Source organism: Acipenser ruthenus, chromosome 56 (assembly GCF_902713425.1).
Source record: "Acipenser ruthenus chromosome 56, fAciRut3.2 maternal haplotype, whole genome shotgun sequence".
NCBI classification, from domain to species: domain Eukaryota; kingdom Metazoa; phylum Chordata; class Actinopteri; order Acipenseriformes; family Acipenseridae; genus Acipenser; species Acipenser ruthenus.
Genome location: NC_081244.1, coordinates 5,125,276 through 5,145,696, shown reverse-complemented (window position 1 = coordinate 5,145,696; position 20,421 = coordinate 5,125,276). Strand labels below are relative to the sequence as shown.

The following is a 20,421-nucleotide window of genomic DNA, read 5'->3' as shown; positions in this document are numbered from 1 at the left end:
CATTTCTATCCCTGTTTCACTTATGAGTAGCAGTTTGATCCATTCCTGGTTTTACAAACTAACAATGCATTCCAATAATGGTAATATCAATAAATGAAAGAGGAAATGGATGAGAAGGTAGCGACTCTTTAATTGAGACTGACCGCATGTCCTGTTGCTAGGTTACGGTGGCCTGAGCTTGTCCATCGAGGGTCCCAGCAAAGTGGACATCAACACAGAGGACCTGGAGGACGGCACGTGTAAAGTGACCTACTGCCCAACCGAGCCAGGCAATTACATCATCAACATCAAGTTTGCTGACCAGCATGTTCCAGGTACAGCAGCCCTATCCGATCTGTGTGCTGTGCTGTCCTGCAGCTACTGCCAAAAAGTTTTACATCCCAGCCGCCTCCTCCTGTCTCGTAACTCCTCCTGTGTCTTGTCGTCTCCAGGCAGCGCTTTCACAGTCAAGGTCACTGGGGAAGGTCGAATGAAGGAAAGCATCACACGGCGTCGCAGAGCTGCTTCCGTGGCCAACGTGGGCAGCCTGTGTGACCTGAGCCTCAAAATCCCAGGTAAGAACTTCAACGCTTTAGAATTAGGAGGTGAAGTAATTGCAGTGTTTTGATAGTGGTGAAACACTATGGGCATTAAGCCAGGGCTGGCCAATCGCAGTCCTGGAGGGCAATTCCGCTCCAGGTTTTACAGGTAACATGACACAATGACCTACTGCAGGGTCTGGATGCAAGGTTAATAGTTTTAAACCATTCAGAACAGGGTTGGAACAAAGACCAGGAGTGGGACCACTTTGGCCAGCCCTTTATTATAGCACCATTTTCTCAAAGGAGGAATCCTCTACCCAGAACTACTTTTGCGATGTGTGTTTTTTTTCGGAAGCCTGACTTCTCCGTCTGTCCGTTTTAGAGATAAACATCGGCGAGATGACTGCTCAGGTAACCAGCCCCTCTGGGAAGGTGCACGATGCTCAGATCATGGAAGGAGAGAACAACACCTACTGCATCCGCTTCGTACCCTCGGAGATGGGCATCCACACTGTCAGCGTCAAGTACCAGGGCCAGCACGTGCCCGGGAGCCCCTTCCAGTTCACCGTGGGCCCGCTCGGAGAAGGGGGGGCTCACAAGGTTCGGGCAGGGGGCCCAGGACTGGAGAGAGCAGAGGCCGGACTGCCAGGTAACTCAACTAGCTGCTCTAGGGAGAGGGGATGGGTGTCAACCATTTGAATTGGCCCATGGCTTGAGTTTTTATTGTGAAGTGCTCTGGGATGCTCCGCATGAACAATGCTATATAAAAGCATATTGTGTTTTTAATCAGCCGAGTTCAGTATCTGGACCCGTGAGGCTGGGGCTGGTGGTCTGTCCATCGCGGTCGAAGGACCCAGTAAAGCTGAGATCTCCTTCGAGGATCGCAAGGATGGGTCCTCTGGGGTTTCGTACATCGTCCAGGAGCCTGGTGAGTATTGAACAAATCAGCCACAGTGGGAACCTGGCTTTTAGACTTTTAGAACAATGACAAATACAGAAACACACTATGCAGTAATAAGTATTTGCATCTATAAGCAACATCAGTAATAGACTTTTACACCCTATGATGCCCAAGCATGTTTGCAATGAGAAAAGCTACTTTTTATGTAACTAGAGTTGTTTCTTGTACAAAACATGAATAAGATTGTCTGGCAACTCAAAGTACTGCATATGAACAATTAGCCTGGGTTTGTATGACAATCATTGTAATCCACTACGTTTCAGAGCAGAGCTCGGTGTCATCTGTCAGGTTTTATTTGCTGTTCCATTGAGTAATAACAGAATGGAGTTGTACAGTTGCTTATATTGCTATAAGCACTTAATCCATAATCTGCCTTTTTATTATCACTTTCCTTTTCCATCAGATTTTTTTGAAGGCTATATTGTGTAACTTTTTTTTTTTTTTCAAAGTTTGTGTGTGAACCCCATAGACTTCACGCAAACCTGTTAAGATTTCTAAAAATGAATTGGGGGTGGGGGAGGAAAATCTGACCGACCCAGGATATAAACAGATACTCCAAACCCAGCGAGAGAACATCGTCCTTCGTCTCTGATCTCGCTGTCCTTGTCTGCCGTTTCCAGGTGACTACGAGGTGTCGATCAAGTTCAACGATGAGCACATTCCTGACAGCCCCATCGTTGTGCCAGTGGCCTCCCCCTCAGATGATGCCCGCAGGCTCACTGTTGCTAGTCTTCAGGTGAGGCATTGAGAAAGACACGCGTCCGTCACCACCCGCTCAGCAGCAGAAACTCCAGAGAGGCTGGCAGGGCTCGAACAGACCAGGGACACCATTTTATAATCAATTCACAGGGGTGGCCAATCCTGGCTCTGGAGAGATGCAGGGTTTTCTGGAGTTCTTTTAATTGAACCAATTATTTAAGTTTGTTCCACACACCCAGACAATCCTGTAGAAATGTGGTTCTCCAGGACCAGGGTTGGTTAGCGTATTGGCAGAGCAGGTGTATATTTTGACTCCAAGTTGAAATCCTTAACTTAATGGCACAGGAGCGCTTTTGAATGTTTCAAAATTAAATGAAGATTTAATGTTGGGTTAGCTGGAAGTCTAATTTATACCACGTTGCAGTAAATTGCTCTGGAATTAAATAAACCCGCTACCCTATTAAATTAAATTAGAGAGCAGTGAAATGCTTTTCTGTACAACAGATTGGGTGTATTTTGCTCTGCATCTGTTATTCTGAAATTCTAAACTTAATAAATTTAAAATACATTTTTCTATTTTAGCTTTCTAAATTTAGCATTGTTTTAATTAAGATTTTATAATTCTTGGGAGTTAACATTATTTGGCAGGTTTCATTCAACTTTATGAAGCAAAATTAGTTCATTCTATAGGGTGGGCATGGGTGTTCAGGCACTAGTGAAGAGAACCACAAGGTGAGCAGAAAGATCTAGTGTAGCAGAGGCAAGGGGTATAGGAGAAATTCTGCTACTGACTGCGTGGTTATGGCCACCCAGAGTGACGACTGATGGGCCAGTGTGTTTTTCTCGTGTCTCTTTCTAAAGGCTTTTAACAGACTCCTCTGAACTGACTGAACTCAGGTTTGAATAGACAGAGATTCCTCTAGAAGGGCTTACGGGCACATTGTCTCTGTGTGCCAATAAGTCCAGTCTCTGTTGCAGTAAAAGTAAGGGCATTGTAGTGTTAATCACTTTTTCTTCTCTTACTTGATTGATTTCTGTGACCTAACCATTGCTGTGTAATATTTAGTTCACTTAAATTCCAATTTCTGAAAGAATAGTTTTAAATATAAATTCAGTTAAATACAGCAAACGTTTGCCTGATTGATGCACTGTCTGCTACCCTGCATTCAGGAACCTGGCAGCCGGTTCAGTCTGCTTCCTTCCTGTTAATTGAACACAGAGCTGTACGATTTCTTTAAAATGCCTTCTATCTGGAATCGTGCTGTCCAGTACAAGGGGACATTTCCTGTGTGTCTACATTTTATTTACGTTTGTATTCAGTGCGATTCACTAATGGTGAAATTTTAAAATGTGGACAAACTAAACACATTTTTTCAGGTAAGCATTTATATATTTAGGAATGTTTTGTTGCATAGAGAATTAACTTTTGAATTTTACGCACTTTTTTCTGCTTTTTAAAAGTTTAATCTTACTGTGAAGTCATTTAACTAAAGTGCTATTAGTGTTTTTTTTTCTTCTGTTCAACTTTTAGCATGTATTTTGTACTTCAATTCGCAGTGCACAGACATTTCTATAGACGAGGCTTTGGATGTAAAGAGGCTACTGTTATCAGATTACTTCCTGTGCTGTTGGTCTTTAATCGGGTCATGTGACCTACAACGCAGGAAGTCACATTTTAGCAAACTTTTTTTTTGATTTGGAAAACTGCAATTTTGAATCTGGAACCTTAGTTCTTGCCAAGTTTTCTTTTGTCAACTCAATGTCTTAACATCTCCTACTTTAAACCAATAGCCGTGGTTCTCAACAGAACGTACTTCAGAAAATGCTTCTCTTTTAAAGGGACTATACATTTAAGGACTGGCCTAGTTAAGTTGAAATGCTTGTATTAATTTCTGGTGTTGTGCAACAATGTCATTTTCATGAAGGCTACAGGATAAGCAGAAGGGAAAAGCCGTATACAGAATCTGACATCGCCATGGAGAAATTACATTCATTATCTCTTAAAGGGTGTTTTTACACGAGATCATTTGTTTTAAATGACACGCAGTAAAAACAGAGGAGGCCATTCTGCCGGATTTGATCATAAAACTTTGTCAAGTTGTGTCTTAAAGGATCTCTGTGATTCAGCATCAACTTGACTAGGTAACCCATTCCATCCCCTCCACTGTGTGAAGAACTCTCTCCTTCCCTCTGTCCTAAGTCTATCTCCACTTCATTTCCAACTGTCATCTGGTCCTGGTTTCTGGGCTGCGCTTAAAGTATCAGTTTTTGGGTTTACTGCCATTCTTTCTAGATGTAAAGACTTGTCATGTCCTCCACTAATTCTTTGTTTTATTTAGCAGACACCCTTATCCAGGGCGACTTACAATTGTTACAAGATATCACATTATTTTTTACATAATTACATCATTTTTACACTTTTTTACATAGTTACCCATGTTATACAGTTGGGTTTTCACTGGAGCAATCTAGGTAAAGTACCTTGCTCAAGGGTACAGCAGCAGTGTCCCCCACCTGGGATTGAACCCACGACCCTCTGGTCAAGAGCCCTAACCCCTACTCCACACTGCTGCTTCAGGCTAAAGAGATTCAGTCCCCTATCTTCATAGCTCATTCCTTGAAGCCCTGCTGAGATTAGTCTGGTTGCTCTTTGCTGGACTCTCTCCAGGGCCACACTGTCTTTGCTGTGGTAACTTGAATTGGGCGGGGCATGGATTGAAATGACGACAATTTTGTACAATGTCATTTTGAAACTGGAAAACATGGCCAGGTCACCCTAAAATGTGTAGTCCCTTTTTAAATAGTATCGGGAGGGGAGTGTCATCGCGTACTTTCACCGGCAAATTGCTGTGCCCCGAAGTTTCAGATGTGGCGATGGCCAAGGGGGGGACCTGTAGCATTTGAGAGCTCCAATGTCTTTGTGTTCCAGGAGTCTGGCTTGAAGGTGAACCAGCCTGCCTCCTTCGCAGTCAGTCTGAACGGAGCCAAGGGAGTCATTGATGCCAAAGTGCACAGCCCATCTGGAGCTCTGGAGCAGTGCTACGTGACGGAGATTGATGAAGGTGCGTGGTTTTGGAATGGAGAGGATCCACACTGCTGACAAATTCTAAAGAATTAAGTGCCGGCAACTAGGGCCAATTTCAAAATCAATACCCAATTTTTTTTTTTTTTGTGAAGGAATTTACATTTTAGAAATGCAGCAATTGTTGCGAATTTAGAAGCTATTTTACTTGACAAACTGACTTCGGTTTAAGTAATTTTCTCTGACGCTAAACAGCAAGTCATGATAAGACAAGATCAGAGGGGGGTGTTGGCTGATGCAAAGCTTCAAGTACTGAAAACAAACCATAATCTCCTCCTCCTATTTCTTTATTCATTGTTTATTTTTCTGTGCTGGATTTCAGACAAGTACGCCGTTCGTTTCATCCCTCGTGAGAACGGACTGTACCTGATAGACGTCAAGTTCAACGGCTCTCACATCCCAGGCAGCCCCTTCAAGGTCCGGGTCGGGGAGACTGGACAGGCTGGCGACCCTGGGATGGTGTCTGCGTACGGGGCGGGGCTGGAGTCTGGAACCACCGGTGTGTATACAAGAACACGAGCAGTGTCCCGAAATGAGAGGGCACAGAACGAGCGGCAGACTATTTTCTCAGTTTGATATTTCATACGCGACGGGGTTAACAAAACAATCAGTTTTTAAAATGATCATTTTGATTGTGCATCATGCTATCGGGACCATCGCTTGCATAGTGAGGCTTATCGAATCGTCACTTGGTTCTGTGGTGTTGTTCCAACTCTTTATAACCGTGATAAATGTCAACCTGGTCCCTGATTTGCTGTGGGTGCCTTTCTTGCGCAGGATCCCCATGCGAGTTCATCGTTAACACCAGCTCTGCCGGTCCTGGCGCCCTGGCGGTCACTATCGACGGTCCCTCCAAGGTCAAGATGGACTGTCAGGAGTGTGCCGATGGCTACAAGGTGACCTACACGCCCATGGCACCGGGCAGCTACCTGATCTCCATCAAATACGGGGGACCCTACCACATCGTGGGCAGCCCTTTCAAAGCCAAGATCACTGGTAAGAGTCTACCGGAGAGGGAGGCATTTATCTGCATAGGATCAGCTCAGTGGGGAATAGTGATCTTAAGATTTTAATTTGAGGAGGGGGGGCCTTCGGTCGGCAGTGGAATAGCCTGGACTCGAACCGGCAGCCTCCAGGCTTGATTCCTATTCCAGAAATTAATTTGCAGCATTTCTAAATCCACACGAGTGCTGATAGTTCTTGATATCATTCTCTGTTCACAGGTCCACGTTTGGTGACGAGTCACAACCTCAACGAGACCTCCTCTGTCCTGGTGGACTCTGTCGCGCGCTCTCCGGCTGCTCTCCAGCAGGGGGCGCCCTCTCGAGGTGCCTCCGACGCCAGCCGCGTGGTGGCCAAGGGCCTGGGCCTCTCCAAGGCCTATGTGGGGCAGAAAAACAGCTTTAGCGTGGACTGCAGCAAAGCAGGTGAGTGTGGGGGTCAGTCCTGAGGGAGAGGTGTGTTTTGCCTCTGTTGTAAACTAGTCCAATCAACACTGACCCATGCTTGTGGATGCCTATTTGAATAATAGTAGGTTTTGTGCAGTGCTAATTGAGACTCTACCGGAACCCATGCTTGTACAGAGTTTCATGATAAATTGAACAATGTGACATTTTGAAATCTGTTTTGGGAAAACTACAGTGTTAGACCGACGCAATTTAAGATTTTTTTTATTTAGCAGACACCCTTACCTAGGGCGACTTACAATTGTTACAAGATATCACATTATTTTTACATACAATTACCCATTTATACAGTTGGGTTTTTACTGGAGCAATCTAGGTAACGTACCTTGCTCAAGGATACAGCAGCAGTGTCCCCCACCTGGGATTGAACCCACGAACCTCCGGTCAAGAGTCCAGAGCCCTAACCACTACTCCACACTGCTGCCCCAAAACACATCTCTATAGGGTGATGCAAAACTTTTGGCCATAGCTGTAGATTAAGATGTGCATGGTAATTTGATCTAGAACCATCTCACATTTCTGCACCCCTTAGTTTTGAGGAGTTCTAGTCAATGTGTCCCTGTTCCAACCTTTTGCAGTTGTGAATGACTGTCTCCTTTCTCCTTTCTCCATCGCTACAGGTAACAACATGCTGCTTGTGGGAGTTCATGGCCCCAAGGTCCCGTGCGAGGAGATCATCGTGAAGCACCAGGGGAAGCTGCTCTACAACGTCACGTACCTGCTCAAAGACAAGGGCGACTACATCCTGGTGGTGAAGTGGGGCGAGGAGCACATTCCTGGGAGCCCCTACCAAGTGTCTGTCCCCTAAAACACGCCGTCCCTTTAAAACTGCGCACCTTCACAAATCTAGACCTCCTGTTTGCTGGTACCAAACCCAGTGCCTTTCTGTTCTGAATTGCCTCTTTTACACTAAAACTAAATGCTGTTAAGTATTTTCCCTCCTAGAGTGCAGTAGAAATGCATACACATACATACAATGAGACTGATGGGGAAGGGCCTTTTACCAAATGTGCAGTATCAGTTTTTTTATATATTAAAGTGTTGTAACAATGTCTTGCAACACTTATTTAATATAAATTGAAAAGTAAAAGCTAAAAAATTGAACATACTGGCCTGTGATCAGAAAGTTTTTGGAACAGGAAGTCATTTGTTTTGTCCACTCCCAATGTGTCCAAATGTTTCAGACTTAAGTTTTAAAATGAAATAAATGTTAAGCTATTGACTGTTACACAAGTTTGAAACATAAAATGTCTTAATTTTTTACTGTTTTTGACAAACTTGAAAACTCAGTTTCCTTTGTGGTTAAAAAGAGTAGTATTCTAAACAATCTTGTTTGTGCTGTTGTCGTAGTTACAAACCAGCCTATCAGAACACTCCTTACTTTGTATAACCCCGCCCCCGGCATGGAAGCTGAGCAGAGCTTGAAAAGGGGATTCTCGGAGTGGAATAAGAATCAGTTTTTAAATTAGTGTTCAAGCTTGTACTAATACTTTTTTTTTTTTTTTTTCTTAATCGTTAATTTCATGGCTTTGAATAAGATTTCTAGCTTGCACACATACGTGTTGGTTTAATGTTAAGAAAAAATACAAGCAATTGGCCTAATTCTTTCTAACCATTTTCTCTGCCTTTTCTTTTCATGCACATTTTGTAGTTCTATCCTTTAAATATTACAAAAAAAAATGTTCTTTAATAAAGTATGCTTTACTACAAATTGTCTGTTTTTCATTTACTGTGTTCATCTGGTCACAAACGCTTCAGAAGTTGTTGGCATGTGTTTCGTCAAAATTCACGTACTTAAGCTATGATGTTGCCTTTGAAAGCTAATGCTATCATATATGTTTCAATATGAAATGCATTCAGACCCAACCTGCACCAGTTACTGTCTTGTTGCTGTTAATGTTTGGGTGTAGATTCAGAAGTGTAGAGTAGAAATCAAAGGAGGTTGTATAATGCACAGGTGAGACACTAGTTAGAATACAGTGTCCAGTTCTGGTCACCACAGCGCCAAAGAGACAGAGTGGCCCTGGAGAGTCCAGTGAAGAACAACCAGACTGATCGCAGCAGGGCTTAAAGGAATGAGCTACCAAGATAAAGGTTGTATCTTATGGTATGGCCTGGAACCTAGTATCCAAGTTTCAAGTCACACAGTGGCTTTGTTTTCAAATGTATGGTGCAAATCTAATAGTTCTAAGCAATACTTCAAGCCCTGCACAGAAACCAGGACCAGAGAATGCAGCTGGAAATAAAGTAGAGACAGACAGAGACCAGTAGCCACTTCTATCCACAAAGTATTTTATTTATTTCTTAGCAGATGCCCTTAGCCAGGGCAACTTACCATTGTTACAAGATATCGCATTATTTTTACATAGTTACATTATTTTTTTACACATTACTTTTACATACAATTACCCATTTATACAGTTGGGTTTTTACTAGAGCAATCTAGGTAAAGTACCTTGCTCAAGGGTACAGCAGCAGTGTCCCCCCACCTGGGATTGAACCCACAACCCTTCAGTCCAGAGGCCAGAGCCCTAACCACTACTCCACACTGCTGCCCTACTGCTAGAATGGGTCTAACCTTAATATCACATTGCTTACAATCACAGGTCATACCAATCCTATTTATCAGTCAACTGGTTACCAGCACATGTAATATCAACTTCCCAGTAATGTTGTTGAAGCTGACACCCTGGGATCCTTCAAGAAGCTGCTTGATGAGATTCTGGGATCAATAAGCTACTAACAATCAAATGAGCAAGATGGGCTGAATGGCCTCCACTTGCTTGTAAACATTCTTATGTTCTTATGAAAGTGAGATGGTGTGTACAGTATAGCAAACTACTGACTAAACAAACTGTTAATGACTTCTGCTTCAATAAACACACCCCTAGTCCATTTTTTTAGAAAATGGGTTACGTTTTAGGGTACTAAGCTGTGATTTACATATAATTAGACCCCACTTAGAATACTGTGGGCAGTTTTGCTCACCTCATGACAAAAAATGCATCGTTGCTCTAGAAAGGTATAGAGAAGGGCAACTAGGCTGATCCCAGGACTTCATGACATGAGCTAGGAAGACGGGTGCAAACCATTGAATCTCTTCAGTCTAGAAAAAAAAGAGTGGACTCGATTGACGTCTTTAAAATCACAGATGGAATAGATAGCGAACCCAAAACACGACTTCAAATTCAACAGAGAAAACACGAGCACAGAAATGGAAGTTGGGTAAGAGTTTAGAACAGAAGTTCGGAAGCACTTTTTTTTACACAGAGAGTTATAAATGCATGGAATAGCCTACCAGGTGACATAGCAGGAGCTAAAACACTGGGAGCATTTTAAAAAAAGACGAGATTCTGTGCTTTTAAATGAGTTTCCCCTCCCAAGTAGGGGAGAATGGTGCGCTAACAAGGGATGAGTTTGCCCTGCCAAAACTTTGACGTTGTTACAGCACTGTGGCATCTAAAATAAAAGAAAGACTTTCTTAGTCTGTTCAAGTCAAGAGCCAACGCCCTGTAGAAACTGGGAGTCAAGCTGTCCAAACCTCACCCAAACTGTAACTTGGCAGGCGCAAGTTACATTCCCATATTAGGACATATCCAATCCGCAGTTCCCATTGAGCGGGCGGCAGGGGGCGCTGTGGGATCCCTTGACAGAAGCACGGCCCTGTTCGCAAATACATTACATGAGGCCCGAAATACGCAAACTCATTGGGGCCCGTAAAGAAAAACACACACACAACAACAACGTCCGTTTGTATACGTTCATTTTAATTCGTGTTATCCTTTCAGACTTGAACTTATAGTCGAGGAGGCATCGTTTAAAGCATCGTAAAACAAGGTAAGCGTGTTTTTTTCCACCTCTCTCTGCTTCCCATAGGTTTACTGCATCGTACTTTTTCCTCTTTTACGACTGTGGACGTTATCTTTCGTTGGAAAGAGGACAGTTTTTTTTTAGACCTACATTTTACGATGTTTTGATTTATTTAATTTTTAAAATTTGTAGAAAGCTGCCAGAGCTAAAACAGGATTGTGTACACACGGCACACGGATGAAAATGCGACTCCCGAGTCCTATTGCATAGCAGTTTCGCCCATTCCAGGTTTTAATACGAGCTTGATTCGCCACAAATGCAGCTGCAAATGTTAAACTTGACCTGCACTTTACAGTATTTCGTTTTTTCATAACGTGTAGTATTCGGAATGCCGCTTTTCTATGCGTTTACAACGAGAAATGTACCCGTGCATTTATACCATTGTTTACCATATATATTTTTTTGTCATTATTAGTTTTTAAATATGTTTTACCATACCCCCTTTTATGACTATGTGTAGCCTTTTTAACTCGCACCCAATGCCATTTTTATACCTCCGGTACCTATTGACAGAATGCATTGTCCTTGTGTTCATGGAGCCTGTTATTAACGGTGTCGCCAAGTCGTCTTAAATTAAAACTTTGCAATTTTTTTACTGTGGTAAACTTTTATGAAAAGACCAACAAATAAATAGTTGTGCGAGCCCATGTAATTGCATTTACAATTTCATTTAAGCCTTGGCACACCTACGTAATTTTAATTTAAACCATGTAATCAATTCGTTATTCGGTCGTTATTCATGTATTTAAAACCACTTTTGGTGACCCCATTTGTTTAAAAAAAAAAAAAAAAAAATCAAGTGTGTTTCTGTATTTTTTTTTTCCTTTGTACCTGTGATGACTGCTTGGTAGACTTAATAAAGTAAACATGTGAATGTTTTCATTCATTGTAGTGCTAGGTTTGTTTCAGTTCTAAAAGTTATTTAAATTTGTGCTATTTTTTACTTTTGCCTCATGCTTATTACAGGCTCTTTGTAGTGGGTTACAGCTTGATGACTAAGTGCAGGAAATGGAAACTGTTAGTAGTGGAGATATGTTAACCGAAACAGAAAGCGATTGCAGTGAATTAAAATAATTCCATAGATCAGTTTTGAAAGAAACACATGTTATAGTAATTATTTTAAAATATCTGGTACTACAGTAGGTTCATGAAATCTCTGTTTGCAAGCCATGATTTCAGTTAGTGTTGCACTTGCTTGGCCACCTGGAGGGTAACATTGCCCCGCCCCTTCACTCGCTTCTTGTCTGTCCCTAACCAATCAGCTGCTTCCCCTGTTGATAGACATGCTTTTTCAATTGGTAACGTAACCCAGAAGTGAACCAACCTATGAAGTGTAAGAGGTGATCTGAGAATAAGGCTTAGAAACTGAGAACTGTCTAACCTTTGTAGCTCCAGATAGGTCTTAAATTAATTAGGTCTTAAATTAAGTGGAGCTAGACTTAGGACAGAGGGAAGGAGACACTTCTTCACACAGAGAGTGGTGGGGGGGATGGAATGGGTTACCTAGTCATGTTGTTGAAGGAGACACTTCTTCACCCAGAGAGTGGTGGGGGGGATGGAATGGGTTACCTAGTCATGTTGTTGAAGGAGACTCTTCTTCACACAGAGAGTGGTGAGGGGATGGAATGGGTTACCTAGTCATGTTGTTGAAGGAGACTCTTCTTCACACAGAGAGTGGTGAGGGGATGGAATGGGTTACCTAGTCATGTTGCTGAAGGAGACTCTTCTTCACACAGAGAGTGGTGGGGGGATGGAATGGGTTACCTAGTCATGTTGTTGAAGGAGACTCTTCTTCACACAGAGAGTGGTGAGGGGATGGAATGGGTTACCTAGTCATGTTGCTGAAGGAGACTCTTCTTCACACAGAGAGTGGTGAGGGGATGGAATGGGTTACCTAGTCATGTTGCTGAAGGAGACTCTTCTTCACACAGAGAGTGGTGGGGGGGATGGAATGGGTTACCTAGTCATGTTGTTGAAGGAGACTCTTCTTCACACAGAGAGTGGTGAGGGGATGGAATGGGTTACCTAGTCATGTTGTTGAGGCTGAATCACTGGGATCCTTCAAGACCGGACTTGACAAAGTTTTGAGATGAATCAGCTACTAGGAACCGGACGTGGCTGAACAGCCTCCTCTCGTTCGTAAACTTGATGATGTTCCAACACCCAAACAGCACAATCTCCAGCACAGAAGCAAGGCAGCTATCATTCAGTGAAACCGCCTTTATGTCCCAAGCCATCATACAGAATGATAATATAAATCCTGAAACGATGGTTGTGTGGTTATAGATGTTACTGACCAGTCTTCCTTTATTTTCAGATAGTAATCGGGCTGCACTCAACAATCCCGCTGTAACCATGTCTAACCTCAGCAGCATGTCGGACCAGGAGCTCTCCTCCCTGTTGGACCAGTATGAAATCAAACACGGTCCTGTCGTTGGTACGTTAGCAGCTTCTCTACACTACACACCTTGATCACAGGACCAGGCACTGACGCTAAGCAAGCTGAGTGTTTGGTGACCTCACCTATGCTCAAAAAATCCATTACTAAATACACAGCTCTGGCCAGATGTTTTGCATCACCCTGTAGTGTTAACTGATTTTGCTTCATAAAGTCGAATGAAACCTGCTGAATAATGTGACGTTAACATACTGAATTGCACACTGCTTTGCAGTTTTCCACATACTCAACGAAAAAACTGAGAGAAATTGAAAAATGTAGACTGATGATTGAGGGGCTGGATGGCCTCCTCCTTGTTTGTACATTTTCCTGAGGTGTGTTTCAAACCGACATGCTTTGAGGAAATGACCTAGGAGGTGCAACGCTATATTGAAAGCAAGGCACGCAAACTGAGAGCTGTCTTTCACCCCAGTGTGGTAGCAGACAAGTATTTTGGCTTGAATTTTTAAACCTGATTAACTGTCTTTTCCCTGCTGCTTTAGGAACTACCCGAAAACTTTATGAAAAGAAGATTCTTGAAGCAATGAGCAAAGAGGAGAAGCAGGGAAAGGTAAAGAAGCCATCGTCTGACAAGACCTATTACAGGGAGGAAGGTAAGCGAGACTGCCACTAACCCTTTACTCACTATCCTCTGGGCATGAAGTCCCAGCATCTGTGCCTGTTAAAAATCAAATTTTTGAGCATTCCACCGCTCTGGCCAAAAGTTTTGCACCCCCCTATAGAATTAACTAATTTCGTTTCATAAAGTCGAATGAAACCTGCTGAATAATGTCACGTTAACATGGAATTACATACTGCTTTGTAGTTTTCCACATACTTGACAAAAATTGAAAAAATTTGACATTTCAAAATCTAACATGAAATACTGTACTGCTATTATGGCTCCCGGTAGACTTTTGCGAAATCATTTTTGTATTTTTATTAAATCAGTATTTTTCAGGGATGGAAATAATTGATCCAGTCCTGGTTTGAGTTTGATAAGACACACCTGAACTTGTTACCTATAGACACTGTGGCTAATCAAGCTTGTAGTAAAACCCGGAATGGGTGAAACTGCTCTGGAATGTCATTGATGGATTATTGATAGTATTGATATATCTCGTCTCTCCTTGTTTATAGAGACAGAAACCTTCATCCCACATCCAGCTCACTACACCCCTCCAGTAAGTCTCTCCCATTCTCCCACTGTGTGTGTTCTCATAATGTCCAGTTTAACAGCTAGATTCAGAGCCGCGTGTGGATGTCCACTGTCCCTGCCTCCTGTCCTGCGTCACTGAACTGCAGTAAAATGAGACCGTCAACTATCAGTCCAAAATCACCTGCAGCTGCGTGATCATGAGATTCTGTATTAAAAAAAAAAAAAAGTGCAGCCGGATAAACGTGTGTTTTGTAAAAGGTTTTGTAGCGATTTCGGTCATAGTTTCTTTTGAGAAACCAGTGTCAGGTTCATCAAAATTTAAAAAATAAATAAAAATAAGAGATCAGTTGGATGATGCATTTTACAAAAGGTACCGGGCATTTGTGTTTTTAGTTTTGCTTTTGAACACTGAAATTAGGTGTGGTGTTTGTTGGGATGACATCTGTAGACAGGATAATACTGGATTTGAAATACTGCACTGCGATTGGTTGATTTCTGATATGGGATTTGTAATAGCAATAGGAGACAGCCTGTTAGCATACCAACTATGTCAAATTTAAACCGTTTTCTGTCTTTTCAGTTCCGCTATGAAGCTTTTTCAGATGGGTAAGTACATCTTTTTGTTTGTTGTTTTCAGCATCTGTATTTAATACCCTTTTAAAGTGATTGTAGCCATCAAAATAATTATTATAACGGTCTAAAATGTGGAGTTTTGAAACAAACACATGCTATAGTGTGCATGTATACAATTATTGTATTATGCGTTTTTTTAGATAAACGTCTTTCGCGGATTCTGTTTTCCAGGCTAGCTAACTAATGCTTGTTTCTTGGGCTTGTTTTCCAGAGCCAGTCGCTATTCTGACCCACAGACAAAGTACAGCTCTGTGACTGACACGAAAACGTCACCCCTCTCCGAATCTCTCTGGAAGAGAGGGGACTTTGGAGATGCGTAAGTTCAGGAATACTAAAAGGAATGTCATCAATTCAGTGACAAACGTTTCCACTAGAAGTCCTTCTCAATGTTTTCAATAGAAACACTGAAAGAAGCTAGATAACTAATGCTTGTTTCTTGGGCTTGTTTTCCAGAGCCAGTCGCTACTCTGACCCACAGACAAAGTACAGCTCTGTGACTGACACAAAAACGTCACCCCTCTCCGAATCTCTCTGGAAGAGAGGGGACTTTGGAGATGCGTAAGTTCAGGAATTCATATTCAGAAACACTAAATGAAATGTATTTAAATCAATGTCAAACTTTGCGACAAGAAATCTTACTCGGTGTCTTCACATCTCTAGTCTGGCACGCTCCTGTCGCTTCTTCCTCAGCAACATACGCAGAATTCGCCCCTTCCTTACCGACTACTCCACACAGCTTTGACTACTGCAACTCCCTCCTGGCCAGCCTCCCTGCTTCCACTATCCGTCCGCCCCAGCTCATCCAAAACTCTTAGCTGCTCCGCTCTCTACACTGGCTCCCTATCGCTGCTCGCATCCAATTCAAAACTCTTGTACTCGCCTATCGCTGTCTCGACCTTTTGCTCCCTCCTATCTCCAGACTATTATTCTCCCTACACCCCCTCTCGCCCCCTCTGCTCTCTCGCTTCCAGAGCCCGCTCCTTCTCCACCCTCGCCCTTCAGTGGTGGAACGACCTACCCACGGCTATCAGGACTGCTCAGTCCCTGACCACCTTCCAGCGCCTCCTCAAGACACACCTGTTCAGACAGCATCTGTAAACCTCACAACTCTTCACTATACTGGACTTTGTGGCACCCAAGTTTTATCACCACTTGCATCATCTTGTACTTGGACTGCACTACTCCACACTTTGCTGTATTCTACTACTGCTCTCAATTGTGATTATATTTTCTGTATCTCGTAGTTGATTTTACTCCTAAAGATAACCATATTTACGTTTTTTGTCATTTCTCTTACTTGAAATCGTTCTTATCAATTTATTGTACTTGCTACTTGCTCTTAGTCTAAATCGCTCTCAAACATAATTATTTACTGTATTTTCTCTTATATAATTTTGCTCCTATTTACTACTGACTTTATTGTATTTTATAACTGCTCTTATTTGTAATGTGATATTTTGTAACAACTGTAAGTCGCCCTGGATAAGGGCGTCTGCTAAGAAATTAATAATAATAACATGACAATAACAAGCATTTAGACTAGAAGTCTTTCTCAATGTTTTTTCAATAGAAACAGCAAAAGAAACTTGCTTTCTGACGCCTATTTCTTGGGCTTGTTTTCCAGAGCCAATCGCTACTCCGACCCACAGACAAAGTACAGCGCTGTGACCGACACGAAAACGTCTCCCTGGAAAAGAGAGGGCTTTGGAAACGCGTAAGTTCAGGAATTCAAATTCAGAAACACTAAAAGAAATGTCATCAATTCAGTGACAAACGTTTCCGCGAGAAGTCCTTCTCAATGTTTTCAATAGAAACACTGAAAGAAGCAAGATAACTAATACTTGTTTCTTGGGTTTGTTTTGCAGAGCCAGTCGCTATTCTGACCCACAGACAAAGTACAGCTCTGTGACCGACACGAAAACGTCACCCCTTTCTGAATCTCTCTGGAAGAGAGGGGACTTTGGAGATGCGTAAGTTCAGGAATACTAAAAGAAATGTCACCAATTCAATGACAAATGTTTCCGCGAGAAGTCCTTCTCAATGTTTTCAATAGAAACACTGAAAGAAGCTAGATAACTAATGCTTGTTTCTTGGGTTTGTTTTCCAGAGCCAGTCGCTATTCTGACCCACAGACAAAGTACAGCTCTGTGACCGACACGAAAACGTCACCCCTTTCCGAATCTCTCTGGAAGAGAGGGGACTTTGGAGATGCGTAAGTTCAGGAATTCAGATTCAGAAACACCAAAAGAAGTGTCATCAGTTCAATGGCAAGCATTGGGTTGCTGACAGCGATGTGTCCATTAAACACCAAAGTCTTTCTACTGGTTTCTTTTCCAGATCCAGGCAGATCTACAGCACAGAGGCCACGTACCGAAACGTGTCACACTCTAACCCGCCCCTGCTGACATCTTCCACCGCGTCAGCATCCAGGGCAGTTCCAGCCAGCTCCGCCCAGGAAAAGGCTCCGGAGGGAACACGCTCCGTCCCACTCTGGTTCCAGTTCCTGGTTTTCTTGATGTTTGCTTTGTTTCTGTACTATGTTTTCATTAGCATGGAAACTCCACCCAAAAACCCCTTTGAGAAGATCAATTAAGCATGACCAGACTTTCGTTCCGAGGGCACCATTCCCAGCATTCCAAGTTGCAGGTCCTCCACAGCTAAACGGCCCAAGTTTTAGGGTTCTTTTTGGGTTTGGGGGTCCTGTACGCGACTGAAACTCAAACGCATGTAAGACTGACTTCTGTCAATGTCCAACTGTGTCTTCTGGTCCTGGTCTCTGTGCTGTCTATGAAATGGTGACCAGGGTTAAGCACTATATAGCATACTAAAAGAAACTTAAATTCAACGACAAACGTTTCGACTAGAAGTCTTTTTCAGTGTCTTCTGAAGTCTTCCGTAGTGGAAACGTTTGCCGTGGAATGTTAGTTTTCCTGACTTCAGCATCTACGGAGTGTTTAATAGCTGTGGATGAGTTGTATGGATTGTATAAGCTTCCTAAATATGGAGAACTGTGATTCGGATGTTAATCTCAGTTGCCTACATTTTAAAATGATTTCTAGCATTTAATTCACTTCAGTGGCCCCTGTAGTGGTTAATTTAAGTTTTCTTAACTTTGGTACAGCACTATTAGCAGTCCTCCATGATGGTCCGCAGGTTTTAAAGTCCCCACGTATAGTGCGCTGGACAGACTACCATTTTTTTGTTCCACAGTTTCATTGGAGTTCTGGAAAGGTCTCTTGTTTAGCACGGAAAGCATGGGGGTACCTTTATTTGGTGCGGACCAATAGTTTTAATCTTGACAATTTTTATTGATCAATTAGTCGCACCTGTTTGCTAGTGATATGAAATTGTATTGAAAGGTAATTCCAAGTTTTACAAAGTATTAACATGCTGCAAATGTTTCATAATGCCAGCTAGTGTTTCATATATATATATATATAAATATAATTAAAAATAAATGAGGATGAGTCACACAGCTTGGACGGCACCAGTTTGAACTTTGCTGGGGACTCAGAGGGGTACGTCACATTGGCTCTGACGGTCCTGGTGTGGGAGATGGGGAAACCAGCAGAACCCTACTGGCCTGACACATTCAGAGTGGATAAAAAGCAGGGCTGGTCTCTGTTCTCCAGGATCGGTAGCCCGTCCACCTCTGCTCTGGATTTCTCGATGTAAAAGCGATTCTGGCTTTAGGCTTGTGAGATGGGAGGACGCTCACACACCGTCAGAACGTCTATGCTGTGCGGGGACTCGCTGCGGTGAGGAGAACAAATTGGGGAGGGTGAAATAAACCAAAATAATAATTGGTAACTATAAATTAAACAAAAAAAAAACTAGTGCGGACCAACATGGCGTAGCAGGCTTCTGAGTAGCGTACCTTTTCATATTTTCTAAAAGGATAGGCGCGTTTTCAAAATGAAAAGGCGGGCAGTGACAATGCTGCTATATCTATAAAAGGTTAAAGCAATGGATTTCATTAGCATGAAACGAGTGACAGTTCTACGTTCTGCAATCTTCGGTTTGCAAATGAGGAACCGTATTAAAAAAAAAAAAAAAAAAAAAAAAAAGAAATCTGTACATAACAAAACAAAAACGCTTTCCTGTTCCACGAATTGAATGACAAAAGTGTTCTAGAACGATATATTTTAGGAAGCGTCTTTACCAGCTGAATTGATGGATCTCCCCCCTAGCCCTGCTGGTAACAGATCTCATTATTCCCTTATAAAAGTGTACTATGGTAAATCTGCAGTTTCCCTGTGGTTATACTATACATTTAAAACCTCTCTGTGCTTTACATTGCTTCCCTATGCTTTACCATACCTCTCTGTGCTTTACAATGCTTCCCCATACCTCTCTGTGCTTTACAATGCTTCCCTATTCTTTACCAGACCTCTCTGTGCTTTACAATGCTTCCCTATTCTTTACCACTCCTCTCTGTGCTTTACAATGCTTCCCTATGCTTTACCACTCCTCTCTGTGCTTTACAATGCTTCCCTATGCTTTACCACACCTCTCTGTGCTTTACAATGCTTCCCTATGCTTTACCATACCTCTCTGTGCTTTACAATGCTTCCCTATGCTTTACCAGACCTCTCTGTGCTTTACAATGCTTCCCTATGCTTTACCACACCTCTCTGTGCTTTACAATGCTTCTCTATGCTTTACCACACCTCTCTGTGCTTTACAATGCTTCTCTATGCTTTACCACACCTCTCTGTGCTTTACAATGCTTCCCTATGCTTTACCACACCTCTCTGTGCTTTACAATGCTTCCCTATGCTTTACCATACCTCTCTGTGCTTTACAATGCTTCCCTATGCTTTACCATACCTCTCTGTGCTTTACAATGCTTCCCCATACCTCTCTGTGCTTTACAATGCTTCCCTATTCTTTACCAGACCTCTCTGTGCTTTACAATGCTTCCCTATTCTTTACCACTCCTCTCTGTGCTTTACAATGCTTCCCTATGCTTTACCACTCCTCTCTGTGCTTTACAATGCTTCCCTATGCTTTACCACACCTCTCTGTGCTTTACAATGCTTCCCTATGCTTTACCATACCTCTCTGTGCTTTACAATGCTTCCCTATGCTTTACCAGACCTCTCTGTGCTTTACAATGCTTCCCTATGCTTTACCACACCTCTCTGTGCTTTACAATGCTTCTCTATGCTTTACCACACCTCTCTGTGCTTTACAATGCTTCTCTATGCTTTACCACACCTCTCTGTGCTTTACAATGCTTCCCTATGCTTTACCACACCTCTCTGTGCTTTACAATGCTTCCCTATGCTTTACCACACCTCTCTGTGCTTTACAATGCTTCCCTATGCTTTACCAGACCTCTCTGTGCTTTACAATGCTTCCCTATGCTTTACCACACCTCTCTGTGCTTTACAATGCTTCCCTATGCTTTACCACACCTCTCTGTGCTTTACAATGCTTCCCTATGCTTTACCACACCTCTCTGTGCTTTACAATGCTTCCCTATGCTTTACCAGACCTCTCTGTGCTTTACAATGCTTCCCTATGCTCTACCATGCTTTCACTGTGCTTTATTACACATTGCTATGCTTTTATTATGGGAAACTTTTAT

At 42.6% G+C, this 20,421-nt stretch overlaps 2 protein-coding genes across 6 annotated transcripts in view; both read left to right on the top strand.

Annotated features, from left to right (window-relative positions):
* Positions 1-8,440, top strand: part of LOC117404347 (filamin-A) — a 68,056-nt gene extending 59,616 nt beyond the window's left edge. Inside the window, 10 exon segments of the mRNA XM_059017302.1 lie at positions 162-314; positions 432-554; positions 904-1,170; positions 1,312-1,449; positions 2,103-2,218; positions 5,111-5,243; positions 5,586-5,762; positions 6,041-6,259; positions 6,487-6,690; positions 7,350-8,440. Coding sequence (XP_058873285.1) covers positions 162-314; positions 432-554; positions 904-1,170; positions 1,312-1,449; positions 2,103-2,218; positions 5,111-5,243; positions 5,586-5,762; positions 6,041-6,259; positions 6,487-6,690; positions 7,350-7,537 — 1,718 coding nt within the window. The 3' untranslated portion in view covers positions 7,538-8,440.
* Positions 8,441-10,340: 1,900 nt separating this feature from the next.
* Positions 10,341-18,899, top strand: LOC117404260 (emerin-like). 5 transcript variants are annotated; one of them, XM_059017298.1, is made up of 11 exons: positions 10,344-10,566; positions 12,921-13,036; positions 13,540-13,650; positions 14,177-14,220; positions 14,776-14,801; positions 15,040-15,144; positions 15,282-15,386; positions 16,453-16,542; positions 16,694-16,798; positions 16,936-17,040; positions 17,166-18,899. In XM_059017298.1, the coding sequence occupies exons 2-11, from the start codon at positions 12,955-12,957 to the stop codon at positions 17,419-17,421; spliced, it is 1,029 nt and encodes a 342-aa protein (XP_058873281.1). In that variant the 5' UTR covers positions 10,344-10,566; positions 12,921-12,954; the 3' UTR covers positions 17,422-18,899. The 5 variants fall into 5 exon arrangements, with proteins under 5 accessions (XP_058873283.1, XP_058873284.1, XP_058873281.1 ...); XM_059017297.1 differs by having other exon boundaries at positions 10,345-10,566; positions 12,917-13,036; XM_059017300.1 differs by lacking the exon at positions 16,936-17,040 and having other exon boundaries at positions 10,341-10,566; positions 12,917-13,036.
* Positions 18,900-20,421: the final 1,522 nt, after the last annotated feature.

Excerpts from the sequence above, each read along its gene's own strand:
- LOC117404260 (XM_059017298.1), top strand. The coding sequence starts at position 12,955 with ATGTCTAACCTCAGCAGCATGTCGGACCAGGAGCTCTCCTCCCTGTTG. Across the intron at positions 13,037-13,539 it reads CAAACACGGTCCTGTCGTTG|GAACTACCCGAAAACTTTAT; the intron begins GTACGTTAGCAG and ends CTGCTGCTTTAG. Across the intron at positions 16,543-16,693 it reads AGAGAGGGCTTTGGAAACGC|AGCCAGTCGCTATTCTGACC; the intron begins GTAAGTTCAGGA and ends TTTGTTTTGCAG.